Raw genomic sequence first — 19989 nt, 5'->3', positions numbered from 1 at the left:
TTTAAACTCCCGGTCTGGATGTGGAGCTGCTGCACAGAAGCCGCAGGGGGCAGGGAAGCACAGTGGTTAAGACCCCAGGGAGCCAGAGCTATATTGTTAGGGCCTGAATCTCCGCCTCCCCACTTACTAGCAAGAAAGCTTGAGTGACATGCTTAACTTCTCCATGCATCCGTTTCCCCAACTGTAAAATAGGATAATAAACTCTTCCTGCACCGGGTTTCTGTGAGGAACAAAAAGCTACCACATGACGCTCACCGAGTTAGGGCAGGTTAGGAGGGGCACAGCCAGGTGCTGATTCCCTCGCTTGCAGCCTGACCTCCTTCAGTGCTGGGCACGTAGTCCAATGCCTCTGGGTCATTTTGACCCGCTGGCCTCTCCTACTTTGCAAGATTCCTCTACCTCCACCTTGGGCTTGCAGCTCCCGCCCACCAGCCTCCAGACTGGGCAAGCTGATAGAGGATGAATTCCTCGTGCAGTCCTATCCAAATGAAACACTGTCTCCTCTTGCGGTTTTGCCGGGCTCCAGGGTGGACTGACTGGGGGAGGGGACTGAATATTTACGGAGTTTTTACCCGCCCACCCCTGATTTTCTGCCTCACAGCACGGGTGCAAAGTTCCCTGTTAGAAACCGCAATTCACAACGAGGACATTGAGCGTTGGAGAGGTTTGCCCAAGTGTCAGGCTGCTGGACACTCCCGGGCTCAGATTTCATGTGTCGGGCTTTTGGGGGGTGGTGGGCAGAAGTTTGGGAGATCACAGAAAGTACAAAGGCTGCAAAGCTTTCTGTAAGGATCTGGAAGCGGTGTGTTCACCAGGAATTTGAAGCTGACCTGACACCTAGTGGCCACTAGTCAGAATTACTCCAACTTTGGGAAGGTTCCCAGACTGTTGCAGGCAGGTTTTGACTCTGTCGTCCTTCACTTTCTTGGGATTGGTAATGTTGAGGGTTGGCCTGGAGGATTGGGGGCGAGGGGGTGGATTTTAGCTTCCCTATATCTCCATAATTTTCTCAAAGCTACCCAAACAAAACATAACATTTGATCAGAAAATTGCTGCCTTTCATTTTTATGCAAGAGATACATTAAAAGCATCTGGAGAAAACTTTGCTGTTTTTATTGATCCATAACATAGTCCACAATTTTTGATACTCCCTGGCTTCATAATCCTCAGGGTTCCACCCAGACACCAGCAGCTATTGGACAAGAGACTTGGTGGGGGGAAATTTATAGATTACAATAAACCTAAATGACACGGCTCCTGATTTTAAGGGGATTCGATTTATTTGTGGAGTCAAAGACATCTACATACCCTGACAAGTATGAGAGATGTGAGTTTCAGCCCACGAACCCCTTAGTGCATTTCTTTATTTTCTCTTATTATCCTAATTTTGACTCTGAGCCCCTCTGTCACCCAATTAATGGAAATTCAACTTCAGGCTAAGACCTTGAATAAGGAAGGGAAAGGGGAAAATGCACTGCGGGGAGGGGGTATAAATTATTTCAAATAATGATTCTGCCACATGGGCAGAGAGGCCTCAGCCTCCGCTCCAGCCCTGGTGAAGCAAAGGGAAAGCCAAAGGCAGTGACTGGATTCCGAGATGCCGTTTCAGCATGCGTCACACATCAGGGCTCTAAAGGGTTGGTTCCTGGTCACCCCCAAACTTTCCCACTTTTCCACCACTTGCCCCCCAAAATTGCCAGGTGAATGTGTTTGTTCACCTCATAGGTCTTTATTGAGCATCTCCTATGTGTCAGGCACTGTGCGGTGGTACAGAGATGCGTGATTCAGTCCCTGCCCTTGTGCATCCACAGAGACGACTGGCGGGGCTAATCAGAACCCGCCAGTTACCCATCCCCGCACCTGCTCAGCGCATGCTGTTCTTGACTATCCCTGCTCTTGTGCTCAGCAATTCGTGTCTCCTTAGCTTCCAAGGAATTTTAAAAAGAAATGTAGAACAGTAGATTCCCAGAACAGATTGGGAAGCCTTAATTTCGGCTGTCCTACTTTTTTCCGATGGAAGTGTAAGGCTCCACGCTCAGGTGGCGAGGTGGCGCCGGGCTATGACTACATGCCAGGTCTCTCTGTCTCCCATCCTGGGCTCTCTCCACATGACCCCTCAGCATTTGCTTCTAAAGCAGCACCCCCCCCCCCCCCCCCCCCCCCGCCCCACGTCCTTGTTCCTGAGCATCTGCTCCCTCTCCACTGCCTCCCGCGTCTCCAAAATCTCTCTCCTGGATACAGTTTACATTTACTAGGATGACTGCCTTTGTGCACTGATCTCCAACACCCCCCCCCCCCCCCCCCACTGCTCTTTTCCTGCTGCCTAGCAACGCCATTGCATTCCCAATTTGTCTTCAGGCTCCTACTAAGGCCATCAAGGATGCGCCCCCTGCTGGTCGCCAAAACCAAAGGCGCTGCTCCAGTTGCGGGGGGGGGGGGGGGGGGGGGGGGCGGGGGCACGCCACCTGCAGCCCAGAGACATGGGGACCCAGGCAGACTTTATTGGCTCGCTCGCAGTCTGGCCTTGGTGTTTGTCTACGGAGGTTTCAGAACAGATCTTCGCCTCCTGAATGCCACCAATCGACTTGCCAGGACCTCTCCGTCGCGGCGACTTCTTTTCAGACCAGACTTGTTGCTTACCGCTTCTCTGTTTTTAGGAAACTGGTTGGAAAGGTAAGGGGATAATGCTGAGTGCCAATGCCGCCTGATTGAAGGGAGTGTTTAGGCAGACTCAAATCCAAGCAGGATCATTTGTAAACCCATCGCAGCAGGAGGGTTGAACATGGGTAAGTTTTGGTGTCAGCCCGGGGAGGGGGCAGAAGAATCGGTTTTTGCCATTGGCAAGGAAGGGTTTAGCAGTAGACTGAAATTTAGAATGTGCACACCCTTTGGCCCAGAGATTGCCCTGGATCCGCTCCACCTTGTTAGAGAAACATGTGTGGGCAAACACCATCTACAAAAGGATGCTGGTTATAGTATTATTTGTAGTAGCAAAACAATGGAAATAATTTAAATGTCCCTAACAATGAGATAAATAAGGAGACTTCTGTGCTATGAAATAGCACGCGGCAGTTAAAAAAGACTGAGATGGATCTAAATGCACAAACACGGAAAGATTGCCAAGACATACTGGAAGGCAGAGCAAATTCAGAGGAACGTGATAGCATGATTCTATTTAGGATAAACAAGAAACCGTGTGTTTGTCAGTGTGAGGGTACAATAATGTATAATAAAACATATGTGTACTCGGAGCCTAGCACATGCCAGGTAATGTTCTAAATGCTTTATAGGCATTAATCCATTTACTCCTCAAAAGCTCCGATGCCATGGGTACTATTATTAGCTCCACGGTACAGATGGGGAAATTGAAGCTTACGGAGATTGGGTAACTTGCACAGGAGTGGAGCTGGGCTTGGAACTCAGGCAGTCTGGCCTCAGAGCCCACGTTTTAAACCACGACACCACACACACTCACGTGTGCACACACACATGCACACTCGATGGCAAGTATGGGAAAGGCATGGAAATGTGCGCTGGGACTGTTCATGGGAGGCAGCATGTACCGTGGAGAAGAGATAAAAAAAGAACCTTCACTTTCTTCTTGCTATACGTCTGTGGATTTAGAATTTTTGCAAGTAGATATTATTTGTAACAAAAATGAAAATAAAAAATTCACGCAACAATAAAAATGACCGCTCTGCTCTTCAATGAGAATAGAGCTGAGGGACAATTTGAGGTGCTCACGAGAGACCGCCCCCTCAGTTCCCAAGACACGGGGACCCAGACCCCAGTATTGCCTCTTGATGGCCACTTGACCTCATCTGCAAAGCTGAAGGGTTTGCTGGACCTGGAACCTGGTCTCTTGGCCTCTGCCTGGGCACTTCCCACCAGCTTCCCAAGGACAACAAGCACCACTTTAGGGGGGGCAGGTGGGGAGTTTCAGGACAGAGATGCGGTGTGGGGGATGTGCAAGCCTGAGACATCTTCAGAACGAGCCCCCTTGCTGGGTGACGTGTGCCAGCCTCTTACGCACATTGTCCCTACTCTATCCTTACAAAGCCGCTTGGGTGCTGTGGTTACACCCCATTGTAAAGACTTGGAGACTAAGAGCCCTGTGAAGAGCTGCCCCCTCCCTAGAAGCAAGGTGTGCAGATGCGTCCGGCTGCCTTTCCTATCTTTGCCCTGGCTTCTCCCCGTGGCAAGTATTGAAGAGGGCACAGAACAGAGGTACAGGGTGGGGAGGCTCGGGGGGCAGGACCAGAGGGGGGTCCCTCTGATAGAGCTCCCTAAGGACTGGCGTCTAAGACAAGAGGTTGCTGGGTCAGTTGGGAGCCTTCATCCTTCACTGTGTACAGGTGATGACAGAACCGGGCACCTGGGCCACATATGGGTCATGACAGTGCCGGGCACCTGGGCCACATATGGGCGATGACAGCGTCAGGCACCTGGGCAGGTTTGGGACCCCACAGAGTGCTTGGCCCGAGGTAGGGGCTCACAGGTGTTCTTACAGTTCTTACTGTTACACAGGCCCTTTCCTGTCTCTTTAAGGAATTGAGCCCAAGTCACAACGGCATCATCCCCTAGGCCACAGCAGAGCTGAGTGGCTGCAGTTTCCCAGCCACGTGAGGCTCACGCTTCCGCACTTGCTTCTTGCCCGAGTAATCCTCTTCTTTGAGCTACCCAGGCACCTGCCACAGACCTCTCACCACGCCAGGGCCTACCCACGTGCTCTGTTACGTCCCCTCCTACTTGGCTTTGACACTGTGTCCCCAGAATCTGGTCCCACAGCCAACAGCACACGGTTGAGGCTGCAGCTCTGCTGGGAGGGTGAATTGGAAGTTGAGGAGGAGGGCAGACAGTGGGGCCAGCCTCGGAAGCCAGGGAGGGCGCGGCCAGTTGCTTCAGGGGAGGCTGTACCTGATCAAATGTAGACACCACCGGGACGCCTTATAGAGAACTGGGGGCCTGCCTGGGGCAGAAGCAGGATAAGATGGGCGCTGGGCCTAGACTGACCTGAAGTTCACCATGCCTGTCTTCTCAGCCAGCTTCTTTATCAGCTCCCTGACTTGGTACAGGTTCATAGGGACCTTGTCCTGCTGAAGAAGTGGATGGAACATGCAAAGTCAATGGAGCTCTCTGCCTACCCCTTCCCAGGCCTAAACACACACACACACACACACACACACACACACACACACCCCACACTGGCTGTTGCCACTAGGGTTCAGCACACCTGTATCATAGCTTTCCGGAAGTCACCCACAGACATCATCATTTTTCCATTAGGGTTCAAGCTCTTGAAGAAGTCTATGACCGTGATTTGGTGCTGGTCTGCATAGCTCTGAGAGAAACCGGAGACACCGGAAGCAAATACTTGACTTTGTAACATCTATTAACACCCCACCCCATCCCCACCCTCCACTGCCACCTTCCGCCAAAAGGTGGCCCAGGCTCCCAGACCTGGCAGGCCCAAGGAGGTGAACTTGAATAGAGACCTAGAGAAAGAGTAGGAATGAGTACGACACTGAGGACAGGAAGAAGGGGGTTCCAGGCAGAGGAACCTGCACGTGCACAGGCCTGGAGCTGAGTGAGAGCCGGTGCAGAGAAACAGGGGGAAATCTTGTGGGGCTGAATTTCCGGGAACCAGGGGGGATGGGTAGGTGGAGAGGGTGGGGCTACAGAAGACCTCCCTGTGGTGGCAGCGTCACCACCTTTATTTTAGTCCCTTGGGCTTGACGTTTTGGAGTTGTCATTGGCTCTCTCCTATCATCACAGGCCTCCCTTCTCCCAGCACACACACACACACACACACACACACACACACACACACACATATGCATACTTGCCCACATGCACCATGTGCCCAGCCATTTACCAAATCCTGGAGCTTCTCCATTAGGGGATCTCCTACATCTGTCCCTCCACTTCCACTGCTATCCTCAGGCAAGGCACCATTCTAGAATACTAGTTAGCACATGGAGAATACTACCATAGTGCCTTCATTAGCATTCCCACTCTCATATTTACCCCCTTCAGTTTATTTCCCTCCCCATTGCCTGAAAGGTTACTCTTTGGTCCTACCGGATTCACCTTACCCACTGCTCAGCAACTGTAGCTGGCTCCCGCTCCCTGTGGAATCCAACCCCAGCCCTGAGCCTAGAATCTGAGGACCGCCACATTTAGCCCCAGCCTCTCTGGGTAGCCTTGACTTCCAGGCTTTGCAGGAGCCTGGAACCACACGGTTCTCCTGCTGGAGCCACATGGTTCTGTTCCCATCTCCCAAGCACACTGTGTGCACCCTGCTCTGCTCCTCTGCTAGTGGGAACCCCCTCTCCCCAGAACTCCCTCCCTGTCACTGTCACTGACCTGAATTCTTTCTTGCTCTTCAAGACCCTTCCCCAGGACATGTCCCTTTCTGTTTGCCTAATCCCACAGTGGCCTCTAATCTGGATTCAGATGGTATTTGTTGCCTTGGTCACTCATTTATTATTTATCGTATGATGCTTTCTATGAGAAGTTACTGCATCTGTCCCATCTTTGCAACCAGATTGTTGCCTGTTCCCTCTCCCCAGAGGGGAAGGACTGTGTTTTACATTGCATATCTGGCTCGGTTTCTAATCTGAGATTCTTATGAGATCCCTAGAGATTTCTATGCTGCTTTAAGCAGGGGTGGGGCCCCTGCTTTCCATCCGAGATCTCCATTCCTATTCCCTGCATCATCTTCCTCCCCTTGCAAAACAGGTGTCCCCTCGGTTCCATCTGATGTCATCTGACTTGTGAAGGTACTCAATACCCCCCTTGCCTTCTAGAACTTTCCACACAATAATTGCCATGCAGAGCTCTTCTGTTTAGTCCTGGAAACTGAGGCACAGAGCAGACCAACCAAGGGGCAGGAGGTAGCCCCAGCGGCACACGTCCTCTAGAATCTGCATCTGCATGGGTATCACCCCAGGTAGCAAGTGGTCTGTATCCAGCTTCCCCGTCAACTCTGCCTCCAGTGAGAGCCAGGCATGGGAACACCAGCCTGGGCTGGGCGCTACTCTGTGAGGTGGTCAGACCAGAGGAGCTCCCTGGCAGCTCTAAAATTGTCTGGGTTTTCATTTCCACGGTTTTCTCTGCCTCCTGTGATCTAAGACTAGAACCAGGGGCAGGTCACCACTAGATATAAAGGATCTGAGGGTCCCACTTTAGCTGGAGCCACCAAACCACTGTCTTCACCACAGGGGTGTCTTGGCATCCTTACTGGCTATTGGAAAGAGCTGGCATTTGTTGGGCGCTTATTATTGGCCAGGCATTGCTCTAAGCACTTCTTGTGTGTTGTAGAATTGAATCTTCACAGCAGCCCTCCCGGGGTGAGTCGTATCATTATGCCCATTTTCCAGGTGAAGAGACGGGGCACAGAGAGCACAGCGACTTGCCTTCAGCCGCACATTAACAGGTGGAGGAGCCTGGCTGGTGGAAACCATCCTGTTCCAAGCCCCTCCCTCTTCACCCAGATCCCAGATCCCCTCTTCCTGCTGAGGGGACCCAACATCCACAGGGAGTATTCCATGTCTGAGACATTCCTTGTCAGAGAGGACTGTGCAGACACTTCGGGGGAGGGGAGACGCTGGTCCTTGGGGTCTCTGAGAGGAAAGCAAGGGCTCACCTGGATCAGTTTCATGGGGTTTGTCCACAAGAGCAGCTCTTTCTTGGCAGAGAAGCCTTGCACTGCCTTGTACGTCACGTCCAGCTGGGGGTGGATGGCACACACCCCATCCAATATTTTTACGAACTGCTCAGACACCAGCACATTCTGAGGAGGGGAGAGAGGGGACCCATCGTGAGGAAGGCATCGCCCGCTGTTGAAACATCTCCACCCCCACGCCCATCCCCCACCCCCCTGCAGACCAGGCGCCCCATCCAAGCCAAAGGCAGAGAGGTTTTTTTTTTCGTTTTTTGTTTTTCGTTTGTTTGTTTTTGTTTGGTCTTCTCCAGCTTGTTCTGCAGTGCTGCTTCTAGACTGGGAGAGTTCATCTTTCCTAGGGCTTGTGATTTGACTTGTAAAGTTTGCACATGAGTGTGATCTGATGTCCTAGTCGAGTGCCAGCAGCCTGTGTCACACACGGTCAGCTCGGCTCTGCTCTTAGATGGCGAGCATCGGTGTCTGCATGGGACAGATGAGACACAGCTAAGGGGTTAGGAGACTGGTCCTGAGGCAAATGTCCTAAAATGTCCATTTCTACACCAGTGTTGGTGTTGGGAGCAGGTGCCCTGGACGAGCATCCCTCATTCCAACCACCCTGTCCTGGCTCAAAACCCATGGGGAACTCCCCTTTTGGAAGTGCCCTCAGAGTTGGGTTATAGGCCACAGGAGAAGACATGGTCTATGAAGCAGTGTTTGACCAAACTGGGCCTTCACTGGTTCAGTCAGCCTGCTTCACTCCTCAGATGTGGTTCTGACCATCTGCCACTTCAAATAATGAAACTCATGCTAAAGGGCTGACGGCTTCCCCCAACCTGATTTGTAGATATTCTAGAGAAAGTTCTAGAAGCAGTGAAGGAATTCCAACGCTGTTTAGAGTTACATCAGGAGAGATGATAAAAGAGAAGGAAAAGTCTAATTCAGACCTGTCTGTCCTGGTAGGTAGATGTTGAAGTCCTAACCCTTGGGAACCTGTGACAAAATGCCAGTGTGATCCCAGCTTGTGGGTTTCTGTGCCATCCGGGGCTGAAACAGCACCATTTCTAACGTTCCCTCAGACACCAAGAGAGTGCCTGACTCCACGCCTTCCAACCTGCCCTGGGGGCGGGGGGAAGGAGGGAGAGCAAATGCCAACAAAATCTGGACACATAACTGAGACCCAGAGGCAGGGTGGGGTGGGAGCTAAGGCAGCCTCAGGGGTACAGGGTCAGAGCTGTAGGATGAGTGTAGAGAGAAGCCCCCTAAGGAGAAACCAACTGGACCAGGGGACAGACTGAAAAGAAAAGCAGGTATGTTTTTCTAATGTTTTATAATCTGTGGCAAACCTAAGTCCAAATTTTACTTATTATTTGAGTTCCAAGGTGTTTGGGTTTAAATATTCCAAGTATCATCACTGATATAATTGTAAGGCATTAAAATCTTGGCAAAACGTCATTATTTGTGTGGCTTTAAGATAACACAACAAGACTTTTAACACTGCACTAGAGTAGGAGGCAGAAGCCTCGGCTTTACTCTTTGTTGTGCTTTTCACTTGCTGTGTATTCCTGGGCAAGTGATCCAACCTCTCTGTTTCAGTTTCCCTGTATGTAAAATGGGAAAATGAGGGAAAGTTCTCGTTATGGGTTGAATTGTGTTCCCATCAAAAAGATGCTGAAGTCCTGGGGCGCCTGGGTGGCTCAGTCGGTTAAGCGTCCGACTTCGGCTCAGGTCATGATCTTGTGGTCTGTGAGTTTGAGCCCCACATCGGGCTCTGGGCTGACAGCTCAGAGCCTGGAGCCTGCTTCGGATTCTGGGTCTCCCTCTCTCTCTGTCCCTCCCCTGCTCATGCTCTGTCTCTCTCTCTCTCAAAAATAATTAAAGATTAAAAAAAAATAAGATGTTGAAGTCCTAACCCTCGGGAACCTGTGAATGTGACCTTATTAGGAAATAGGGTCTTTTCAGATGATCAAGTTAAGATGAGGTCATTAAGGTGGGCCCTAATCCAATATGACTGTGTCCTTATAAAAAGGGGCATTTGAATACAGAGACAGACGTGCACGCGGGGAGAGCGCCATTTGAAGCTAAAGACAGAAATCAAGACGATGCTCCCACCAAGCCGAGGAACACCACAGATTGCCACCAAACCACCAGGAGCTGGCAGGAGCACAGCACGCATTCTTCCTCGTGGTCCTCTGAAGGAACCAGTTCTACCACGACCTTGATCTTGGGCTTTGGTTTACAGGACGGTGAGACAATACATTTGCGTGCTTTGAGCAGCTCTAGGACATGGGTGCACTCTACCTGCCTCCCTGAGAAGGATCAAATGAGCCGAAGCCTATAAAATCCCTTTGGAGGGAAACCGTATAAAGTGGCGGGCGGGTCTAGGGTATTGTTTTTACCAGCTACCACCTCTCTGAGGATTCAGGCAAGAATACCTGGTCCAGTGAAGTCACCTCCTCAGGCCTTCCTCCTCCACCAGGGGGCCTTACCCTCAAATTCTACTCAGTCAGCCAAGTCACGAAATAAGAATACAAGTTATCACATGTTTTAGGACTCAGATTCTAAAAGTTCTGTGATTCTGGGGGCATCTAGGTGGCTCAGTCAGTTAAGCATCCAACTCCGGCTCAAGTCACAATCTTACGGTTCATGAGTTTGAGTCCCGCATTGGGCTCTGTGCTGTCAGTGCAAAGCCTGCCTGGGATTCTCTCTCTCCCTCTCTCTCTGCCCCTCCCCCACTTGCACGTGCTCATGCATGCTCTCTAAATCAATCAATCCATCAAAACCAAAAAAGTTAAAAGTTCTATGATTCTGGACCATTCTGGGGCCCAGGGCTGTCCATCAGCAAAGGTGGCAGTGAACAAATTCTGTTCTGCGGGCCTCTCACCTTTGATTCTGGTGTTTCTGCTCTTAGACCCATCAGGATCTGGTAAATGATTTCACACCACAATGTTATTGACCGAATGGCTACTCCTATTAAAAGGACCCCAAGAGAAGGCCAAGTCGTACTCCAGAAGGAGTGACCTTTTCATGGAGTATTTGTGTGAGGCCCATGAGGGAACAGAGCTGTTGGCACCTGCCAACATAGCGTGGCCATGGTACCTGGCATGCTCCCTGGTGCAAGCAACCACGATCTAATCACTTACAGAAATGTCAATCTCCTCCATCTTGGATTTGGGGTTCCTCTTGATGGACAGGATAAGTAACGTAGCCCCATCCATACTCACAGGGTTCAGGAAAAGCTGTGGGAGGAGGAGCGAGACAGAAGGAGGATGAGCTGGCTATAGGAGAGCCTGGCTCAGAGTGTGGCTTCCATTTCTTCCCATCAAATCGTAATCTCTATCTTCCCCCCAGACTCCTCTGTAGGCATCTGTCTCCCTGTCTGTTTGTCCAGTCATCCATCCACCTACCCATCTCACTGCTCATCCATCCATCCATCCATCCATCCAGCAAACATTTATTGGAGGCCTGCCATGTGCCGGTTGCTGGGTTGAGTGCTAAGGGATGCACAGGCAGATGTGACAAGGTCTCTGCCCTCACGTAGCTTACACTCTACAGGGGGACACAGGCAAACAAGCACATGGCATCAGACGTGTGGTGAGGGCAGTGACAGAGAGGTACACACTGGTACTGCAGGAGCAAGGAAAGGGGCATCTGGTACAGTGGAGGGGACACTGGAGCTAAGCCTTGCGGGTCTAATAGGGATTATTCTGGTCTGAAGAAGCAGGGCTAGGACCAGAGGAGGGAATGAGATGCACCAAAGAAGGCAAAGGGGAGGCAAGTGCAAAGGTGCAGAGGTGTTTGGGCAATAGCAAACATTTCATGAGCAGGAGCAGAAAGAACGAGGCCACAGAACGGGGCTGGGCCAGATCACAGGGACCATGTGGACTTAGCTAAGCGCTCAGGGCATTATTCCAACGGGGCTGGGAGCCAATGAAACTTGGTGTGGTGGTTCACAGCAAGGAACATAGACCCCAGTGGCTCTGCTTACTAGCTTTCTGGCCTTGAGTTATTTCCCTGGCCACTGGGCACCTATCACTTAGGGCTACTCTGAGGATCCAATAAATCAATTCAAGCAAAGTATTCAAGAGAGTGCTTGGTACATAGTAAGCAGCAAACGAATGTTAGTTAATACTGTTGAAGGCTTTCCACCGGGTGGCTTCTTGATGAGGCAGCCAAAACTTTGAGTATCTACTATGTGTCAGGTGTCTCCCAGGCTCTGATGGATTCCAGAGCGAAAACACAGACTTCGTAGGGCTTAGCTTCTAGAATCCTTTGCTTGACTCCCTTCCCTGGGAACATCATTATTTTTCCAAGAGTAGGGAAAGGAGGGTGGCACTTGGTGTGTTTAAAACTTTTTTCTTGGGGTGCGAGCCTGGCTCAGTCAGTAGAGCGTGTGACTCTTGATCTTGGGGTTATGAGTTCGAGCCCCACATTGGGTATGGAGCCTATTTAAAAAATAAAAATAAATCAATAAATTTTTTTTCTTTCATTTTAAAACATTTACAAATTTTAAGTATATTTAAACACCGGACAACGTGTTTAAACATTTAAACAATGATGCATGGTCATTATAGAAAAAATCCAAAAAGAGGTAGAAAAAAAGGTTAAAGTCACCAGTACCGCCACCAATTAGAGAAAATCCCTATTGCCATTTTGTTGAGGCAACCTTTCAATCTTGGAAGATGCAGGTTCTCTGCACTTTCCTTGGCTTCACGGTTCCACGGAGGCTGAGCCACTGGCAGGCTGCGTCAGTCTCTCTTCTCTGAGTTACTCCTCCTCCTGCTCTGGTCAGGCCTCGTTCCCAGCTCTCACGGTCACTAGACAGTCACCATGCTCCCTCCAGTGCTGGCAATATGACTTCCTTTTCGCAGCTCTAAGGTGCTTGTCCTCTCGGATGGCAGCTCATTGTTGCTGATTTCTTTCTTTCTTTTTTTTTTTTTAAATTTTTAAATGTTTTTATTTATTTTTGAGAGAGAGAGAGAGCGAGCATAAGTGGGGGAAAGGCAGAGAGAGAGAGAGAGAGAGAGAGAGAGAGAGAGGATCTGAAGCAGGCTCCAGGCTCCGAGCTGTCAGCACAGAGCCTGACGTGGGGCTCAAACTTGTAAACCACCATGAGCCGAAGTCAGATGCTTAACCGACTGAGCTACCCAGGCGCCCTATCGCTGATTTCTAACTCCTGTCCTTCTCCACCAGCACCCCCACACCTGTGGTCCTCCCGCACCGCCCCCACATCTTGAGGAATTTGAACTGCAGCGGGGAAGCCTGGCAAGGCTGACTTCCTTGCCTCTCGAGCCACATCACCCGAGCAAGTCACAGAGCCTCAGCTTTCTCATCTGACAGGGGAGCTAGTGGAGCGCACGTCGGAGGGTCGGGCTGTGAGCCAGCAGCAAACCACCTGTCTGCCCCTGGCTCACGGCAGGAGCCCCAGAAAGGGGAACCGGTAGTGGAAGTCCTCATCTTTCTTCTGTTTTCCAACGACCCAGGAGCTGCCATGTTATACATTAGCATCTATAAGCCAATCAACTTAAAATGAAAGGTGGATCCACTCATTCACTTAGCTGACATTCATCAGGCATCTCCTATAGGCCCAGCACTAAGCTAGGCCCGGGGGAATAGTAATGGGCAGGACCAAACACAGTGTTCGCTCTCAGGAAGCTCTCACACCAGTGGAGGTGACCAGTCAACTAGTCACTGAAGTGAGAGTGTAAGGAAGAATCTTGAAAGAAACCCCCGAGGCCGTGGCTGGACAACAAGGGAGAGCATGGGGTAAACTGAGGCTGGAGAAGCACACCGGGGTGAGAGAACTGGATTTGCACCACAGGAGGCCACGGAGTGGGGAGTCTAAGCTGGAGGGGACTAGATGGGGGGGGGTGGGTGGAAGTCAGACTTATGCTCAAAACACACACTCTGGCTTCAGAGTGAAGCAGAGTCTGGAGGAGACCCAGATGGGAGGAAGGAAGACTGGTTAGGAGTTGACATCATGCACCTGGTGACAGCAGAGGGTGACATTAGGTTTACAGGAGAGAGACAGTCAAGAACCTACGCACATGTGAAACATAAGGTGAATTTTCCCAATGATTCTCTCCAGCAATATGCAACTCCATCACCCTGCTCTCCCCACCCTCCCCCCACAGATACACACATACCCACACACGGATGCGTGGATGCACAAGGACACGGGGACACGCACTGATACACACACATGGGCACAAGGATGCACAGACACACACATGGATGCACACACACAGATGAACACACATAAACACGTGGATGCACACACACAGATGCATGGGTGTGCACACAGATACATACACGGATGTAGGCACACAAGCGTGGACACGTGGGTGCCATGGAAACACGGACGCACACAGAAGCATGGGCATGCACACATGCACACGGACACACACACAAAGTGGCCCATCCCCAGCTTAAGTAAAGACTTTACCTTCAGAACTTTGAGGCTCTCATTGAACTCCAGTCCTTTGCTGATTTTGATGACTCCTTCGTTGCTGATGTCATTGCTGCTGACGTCTATGTAGACCAGGGAGTTGTTGAGCCTGAGGACCTCTCCCAGGGCCGTAGCCCCCTCGTTCCCAAAGCCGTTCATAGAGAGATCCAGTTTCTGCAGGGTTACATTAGCCTCCGGGGAGGAAAAAGAACAGCACCAGCATCAAGGTTGCATGTGACTCACCCAGCCAAGAGGCCCTGGTTTCTCTCCCCTGCTGCCATCCAGACTGGGTGCTCAGTGGTCCCCAGGAGGGAGAGCTCAGTCAGATCCCTCCCAGTGGGGGGAGTCAGAGTCTGGTCATTCTTTACCCCTTATTTAAACTGCCCTCTTGAAGTATCCCCAAAGATGACACCAGCAAGGTGAATCTGCTGAAGTAGGATTTATCCTAAAGAAGAAGGCACATCCAGGAATTGGGGAGGGATGCTAACAACGTGAAAGCACTTGATGAGAGCTCAGTGTGTACTCATCAGGGGGGTCATGAGGAAGAGGTTCAAGATGGTGGGATGCAAAACCCTGACCATCCTCACTGGTTTCAACACACCACTGCCAGAGAGAGACTTACCCGGAGACCATTGCACAAGGCCACAGCTCCCCGTGTGTGGAACTGATTCCAGCTCAGATCCAGTGACTGGAGTCCTATATTGAGGGCTAGAGGAGGGAGGGAATCATCTCAGCATGCCCCAAATCCCAGAGAACCCACTCTCAGAGCTGACAGATAGCCATGACATTGGGGAATAAGGACTACTCAATACTCACTCAAAGTAAAACGCTGGGGCAATAATTTTTCCATTATTCATTTAAACCCCAAATTGTAAGATGATTCCCAGTGTTGGCAGTAATGTAGTCAAATAATCATACTCCCGTATCGCAGGGGGCAAGCAAATTGCCACAATTTGGCAAATGTGAGGTGGTCACAGACATTTTGCTATCAGACTGTGTGAGCCCCCTCACACAGCAATATCACCCTGAGGCTCTTCCTAAGGAGACAGTGCAGGATATGAGAAGAGTGATTTATCAGGTGTTTATCATGGCATCACTTATAAAAGTAACATTCATGACTCACAGGGGAAGGGTAAAGTACAGAATAAACATCCATTTGGTAGAATGTTGTGCAACCATTAAACTAGGAAGAGAGAGCATGGAGAACAGGCGTTGTATTTAGGGAGGGAGGCTGTGGTGGGCAGGGCATATGACCCCACGTGATGTGTTTTTCCTGGAGAACTTCAGGAGCAGAGGTGGCTCCAGAAAGCTTTCGGGACACTATCACTTGTAAGTGCTGCAGCATCAGGCTTGTCTAGAAGCTGACTTGCACAGACGTTTTAACTTGCATAGAACTTTTTAACTTAAAAATATTTTTCCTTATGTGCTGCGGAGGGTTGGGGAAAACATCATGTGGAAACACATCAACATCGTTATTTTTATTGGGGAGGGCGGATATGCTGAGGACACTGTTGGAAAGACGCTGAAGCACTCCTGACGTTTTACTGGGTGGGAGGCATGGCCTTCAACCCTCAGGCCCAGGACGATGCCTTACTCTATTTTCTTCTCCATGGTCAGTGCCCTGTGTGCTGGTTGTGGGTCTCTTGTGTCAACAACCAGGAGCTACTTTGCATAAAGTGAACACCATATCTTATTTTGAGAACAAACTTTCTCCTGCCTTCATCCTCTCCCTCATTCTCTCTCTCCCTTTTTAATGTTTTTTTGTTTTTGAGAGAGAGAGTGTGTGTGTGTGTGCAAACTGGGGAGGGGAAGAGAGAGAGGGAGACACAGAATCCGAAGCAAGCTCCAGGCTCTGGACTGTCAGCACAGAGCCCAATGCGGGGCTTGAACTCAGGAACCGACTTCAGCTCTTGATGATCTTGCTGTTTGTGAACTGGAGCCCATCAGGCTCTGTGCTGCCAGCGGGGAGCCTGCTTCAGACCCTGTCTGCTCCTCCCCAGCTTCCTGGGGCATGCTCAAATGTGCGCTCTCTCTCTCTCTCTCTCTCTCTCTCTCTCTTTCAAAACAAATAAACATTAGAAAAAAAGTTGTTTTAAAATTTAGATTTTTTTTTAAGATTTTATTTTTAAGTAATCTCTAGACACAAAATGGGGATTGAATTTACAACCCCGAGATCAAGAACTGCAGGTTCCAACTGAGCCAGCCGGGCACCCCTAAAATTTAGTTTTAGAATATTTAAGAATCAGTTTTCAGATGGACTCAAATTGCCCCATAATGCTTGCAGACTTGCTCCTTCCCTCAAACCTGCCGGCCTGAGCCCTCTCTCCAGGAAGGTGCTGTTCACACATCACTGAGGGGGCGGCAGCAGAGAGATGGGAGAGCTCCCCCCTCCTGACAGGACAGACTCCCCGCCCCCGCATGCTCGCTCCTTCTCCTCGCTCTATTAGCGCTGCGCCCTGCCTGTCGGTTCCAGTCTCCGTGGCTGCCAGCCTTTTCAAGGATTCTGCTCCTGCCACCACCTCCTCTTCCTTCCCCAGACGCGTATCTTCCTTCCCTTCCTATCAGGATCTTCCATCCTTGGGAAACTTCCTGCCCTCAAATCACCCATCTTTCTGGCGCAGCCTTGTCTCAGTGGGGCTTCTGCAGGTGCCCACGTTGCCTTTCACTTTTTTGCGTCCCATTTTCAACTCTACCCCCTGGGGGCGGGTCTCCACACTCATGGCACTTGTCAAGGTCACCAATTATCTCCATGTTGACGAGTCCTGTGGTCGCTTTTCTGACCTCATCTTATTTAACCACTAAGCAACACTTGACCCCGCCGAAGATGTCCCCGTTCTTGAAAGAATCCCTTACTTGGCTCCTGGATACTTCACCTTCCCCCTCCTTGACTGACCACTCCTGCTCAGGTTCCTCCTCCCCACCTCTGGTACACCTAAAAGTGTCAGAGTGACCCAGGCAGCGATGGGACGGCTGCCTTCTCAACTCTATCCACACTCCTTGCCAGGATCTCATCTCGCCCTGTGGTTTTAAATGCATTGGAATGCCTATAACTCCCAGATGCGTATCTCCAGTCCTGACCTGCTCACCAAGCTCTAAACCCATATAACAAATCAGGTGTCTCCATGTAGATGTCAAACAGGCAACACAAACATCACATGGCCAAAATGGGAATTTTGGCTCCTGACTCATGTCCCTCCATACCTGTTACTCCCTGAGTTTTTCCTCCAACCAGTTCCTGAAACAAAATAACCAGGCATCTATCTTTCTCCCTTTCCTTCGTTCTGCACATCAGCAAGTGGGTTTGGCTTTACTTCCAAAGTAAGTCTGGATCCATTCACTCCTCTCTATTACTACCTCCTCCCTCAGCTCCAGCTATTGTCCTGTCTTGCCTGGACTACGGCATTAGCCTCCTAACTGGCCTCCCTTCTTCCGTTCTTTTTTTTAAGCGTCATTAACATACAATGTTATGTTAGTTTCAGGTGTACAATGTATTGATTCAACAATTCTATACATAGCATTTACCACCGTAAGTGTATCACCATCTGTCACCAAACAATGCTATTACAGTACTGTTGACAATATTCTCTATGTTACACTTTTCATCTCCAAGAACTGGAAGTTTGTACCTCTTAATCTGCTTTGCCTATTTCACCCATGCCCCCCCTTCCTCGCCCCCCCCCCGCCCCCCGCCCCCCTGCTGCTCCTGGCAGCCACCAGTTTGTTCTCTGTATTTAAGAGTCTGGTTGTCTTCAGTTGTGTTCTTCATAAAACTGTGTAAAACTTCACAAAACAGTTCCTTAGAGGAACTGCAAATCAAGCCATGTCACTCCCCTGCATTAACATCCTTCAATGACTTCTCAGCACATGGAGAATAAAATCCAGATTTCATGCACCTCATGGCCCACAAAGCCCGACCTTAGCGGCTGCAGGCCACCTTGGTGACCTCCTCCTTCCATTCCCTTCCCCTGCTCTGCTGCAGCCACAGGGTTCCCCCCCCCCCCCCCCCCCAGTCTGTTCTTTCCGCCTGGAATGCTGTGCTTCTGGAACTTAGCATGGCTGACTCTTCTTTGATATTCAGGTTTCAGCAAAAAGCCACCTTCCCTGTAGGGCTTTTTCTCACTCCTCCACCTAAAGTAGCATCTCCTTTGCTCATAATGACCACCCCCCCCTACTAACTTCCCCAGGAATGAACACTTAGGTTCTTTCTTTTCTTTCTTTCTTTCTTTCTTTCTTGAAATTTTATAACAAATCTGCAGTGAACCTCCTCGGACATCTCTCTCTGCGTACGTGTGAGAGCTTCGAGACATGCACAGGTGAATTGCTATATCAAAGAATACATTTCTAATTTCACTAAATACTGTCAAACTAATCTCCAAAGTGCCTTTACCTAGCAGCTTCAGAGAGTCCTTATTTCTCCCTTGTGTTTACTTCACTGGATGTTCTCTCACTTGAAATTTCTGCAGCTTCGGTAGATGACAAGGGGAATCTTTTTGTTTGTTTTGCATTCCTCTAATTACTAAAGAGCTCAGGAATTTGGCTTTCTGTTTTCACTGTCCATAGGCCTTGACCATTGTTTTATTGGGAGTATTTATCATTGTCATGGATCTGTAGGATCTTTTATCAATATTCTAAAGACAAATTTTTTATATTATACAAATACTGCAAGTATCTATTTTCTGTCGCTTATCTTTTAACATTGCCCAATCTTTTATCATAAATAAGTTTTAAACTTATTGTTGTCAAGTAAATGAATCATTTTTTGTTACAGTTTGTGCCCACTGTGCATATTTAATAATCCTTTGCTTCCTTGAGGTCAGCAAGTTATGTTTTTCTAGTCATTTTATAGTTTTTAAAAAATGTTTTATTTGTTTAGTTATTTGAGAGAGAGCATGAGTGGCAAAGGGGCAGAACGAGAGGGGGACAGAGGATCTGATGTGGGCTCTGCACTGACATGCCGACAGCAGTGAGCCTGACGCGGGGCTCACACTCATCAACTGTGAGATCATAACCTGAGCCACAACTGAGCCACCCAGGCACCCCTGTTTTTCTAATCATTTTAAAGTTTTACTTCCCGCATCTAGGTGCTCGCTCCACTTTAAATGTATTTGGGGTGTGGTTTACATCACTTTTTATAACCAGAACGTTCAATAACAATAAAAACCAGGAGATGCAGCTCTGACAGGTGACTGTCTGCCGAGTGCCCTCTCCTAGGCTGGCCCCTTCCCCCCGTGGGGGACTCACCCAGCATCTGCCCCAGGTGTTCTCCTCCCTTATCAGAGAACTCGTTGTGGCTGAGATCCAGTGTCTTAATTCGGTAATTGGCCTGGAGAGAGAAACGGTGCAGAGAGAGGTGATTTTTGTCTTTTATGTGACCGCAAATACCTCTCTTATCGCAGGGCGTTGTGATGGAGGGCTCCCACACACCAAAAATCGGGTGGACTAGAGTTTTTAGACTGAAGATGACTTCTTGTGCATTTTTTTCTTTAACCGTCGGTGACTGCTAGGAGGGTCTAGTCCCATCCAAACAGCCCTCCCTCTGCTGCGCTTTGGTCAGGATCGGCAGAGTTCAGCCACTCACCAGCTCCCTAAACATTCAAGTGACCTCACTTCTCTATACACCCTCCAGATCCCCCACATCTCCCAGGGCCATCCCCCACAGGGCTGGGTTGCCCCCGCCCCCTTGTTACTTACCGAGAAGGCTTGGCAGAACAGCTCTGCGGATTCGTCCTTGAAGTTATTTCCTGTAGTGAAGGTGGGTGTTTGCAATGCTGTCCAGACTAGGGCTCCCTCACCCTCCTGCATTCTAGCCCTGCCAGTCTCTCCCCTTTGCAACCATCAGCCACAGGAAAGGTGGCAAGTGCTTAAAGCAAATATATGG

General features: G+C 49.8%; 1 protein-coding gene across 12 annotated transcripts in view; it reads right to left on the bottom strand.

Annotated features, from left to right (window-relative positions):
* Positions 1–656: 656 nt before the first annotated feature.
* LRRC74A (leucine rich repeat containing 74A) overlaps positions 657–19989 on the bottom strand; it is a 47332-nt gene continuing 27999 nt past the window's right edge. For 5 of the 12 annotated variants that reach the window (XM_047864692.1, XM_047864699.1, XM_047864702.1 and 2 more), the window contains 9 exons: positions 19803–19852; positions 19353–19434; positions 14734–14819; positions 14109–14303; positions 10807–10902; positions 7649–7795; positions 5234–5341; positions 5014–5096; positions 657–2661 (listed from right to left, as the gene is read on the bottom strand). In XM_047864692.1, coding sequence (XP_047720648.1) covers positions 2637–2661; positions 5014–5096; positions 5234–5341; positions 7649–7795; positions 10807–10902; positions 14109–14303; positions 14734–14819; positions 19353–19434; positions 19803–19852 — 872 coding nt within the window. In that variant the 3' untranslated portion in view covers positions 657–2636. The remainder of the gene's footprint in view (positions 2662–5013; positions 5097–5233; positions 5342–7648; positions 7796–10806; positions 10903–14108; positions 14304–14733; positions 14820–19352; positions 19435–19802; positions 19853–19989) is intronic. The other 7 variants (XM_047864695.1, XM_047864697.1, XM_047864694.1 and 4 more) reach the window with 6 other exon arrangements.

Source organism: Prionailurus viverrinus, chromosome B3 (assembly GCF_022837055.1).
Source record: "Prionailurus viverrinus isolate Anna chromosome B3, UM_Priviv_1.0, whole genome shotgun sequence".
In the NCBI taxonomy this organism is placed as follows: Eukaryota; Metazoa; Chordata; class Mammalia; order Carnivora; family Felidae; genus Prionailurus; species Prionailurus viverrinus.
Note: the sequence above shows the minus strand (reverse complement) of the source record. Positions and strands in the feature narration are given on the sequence as shown.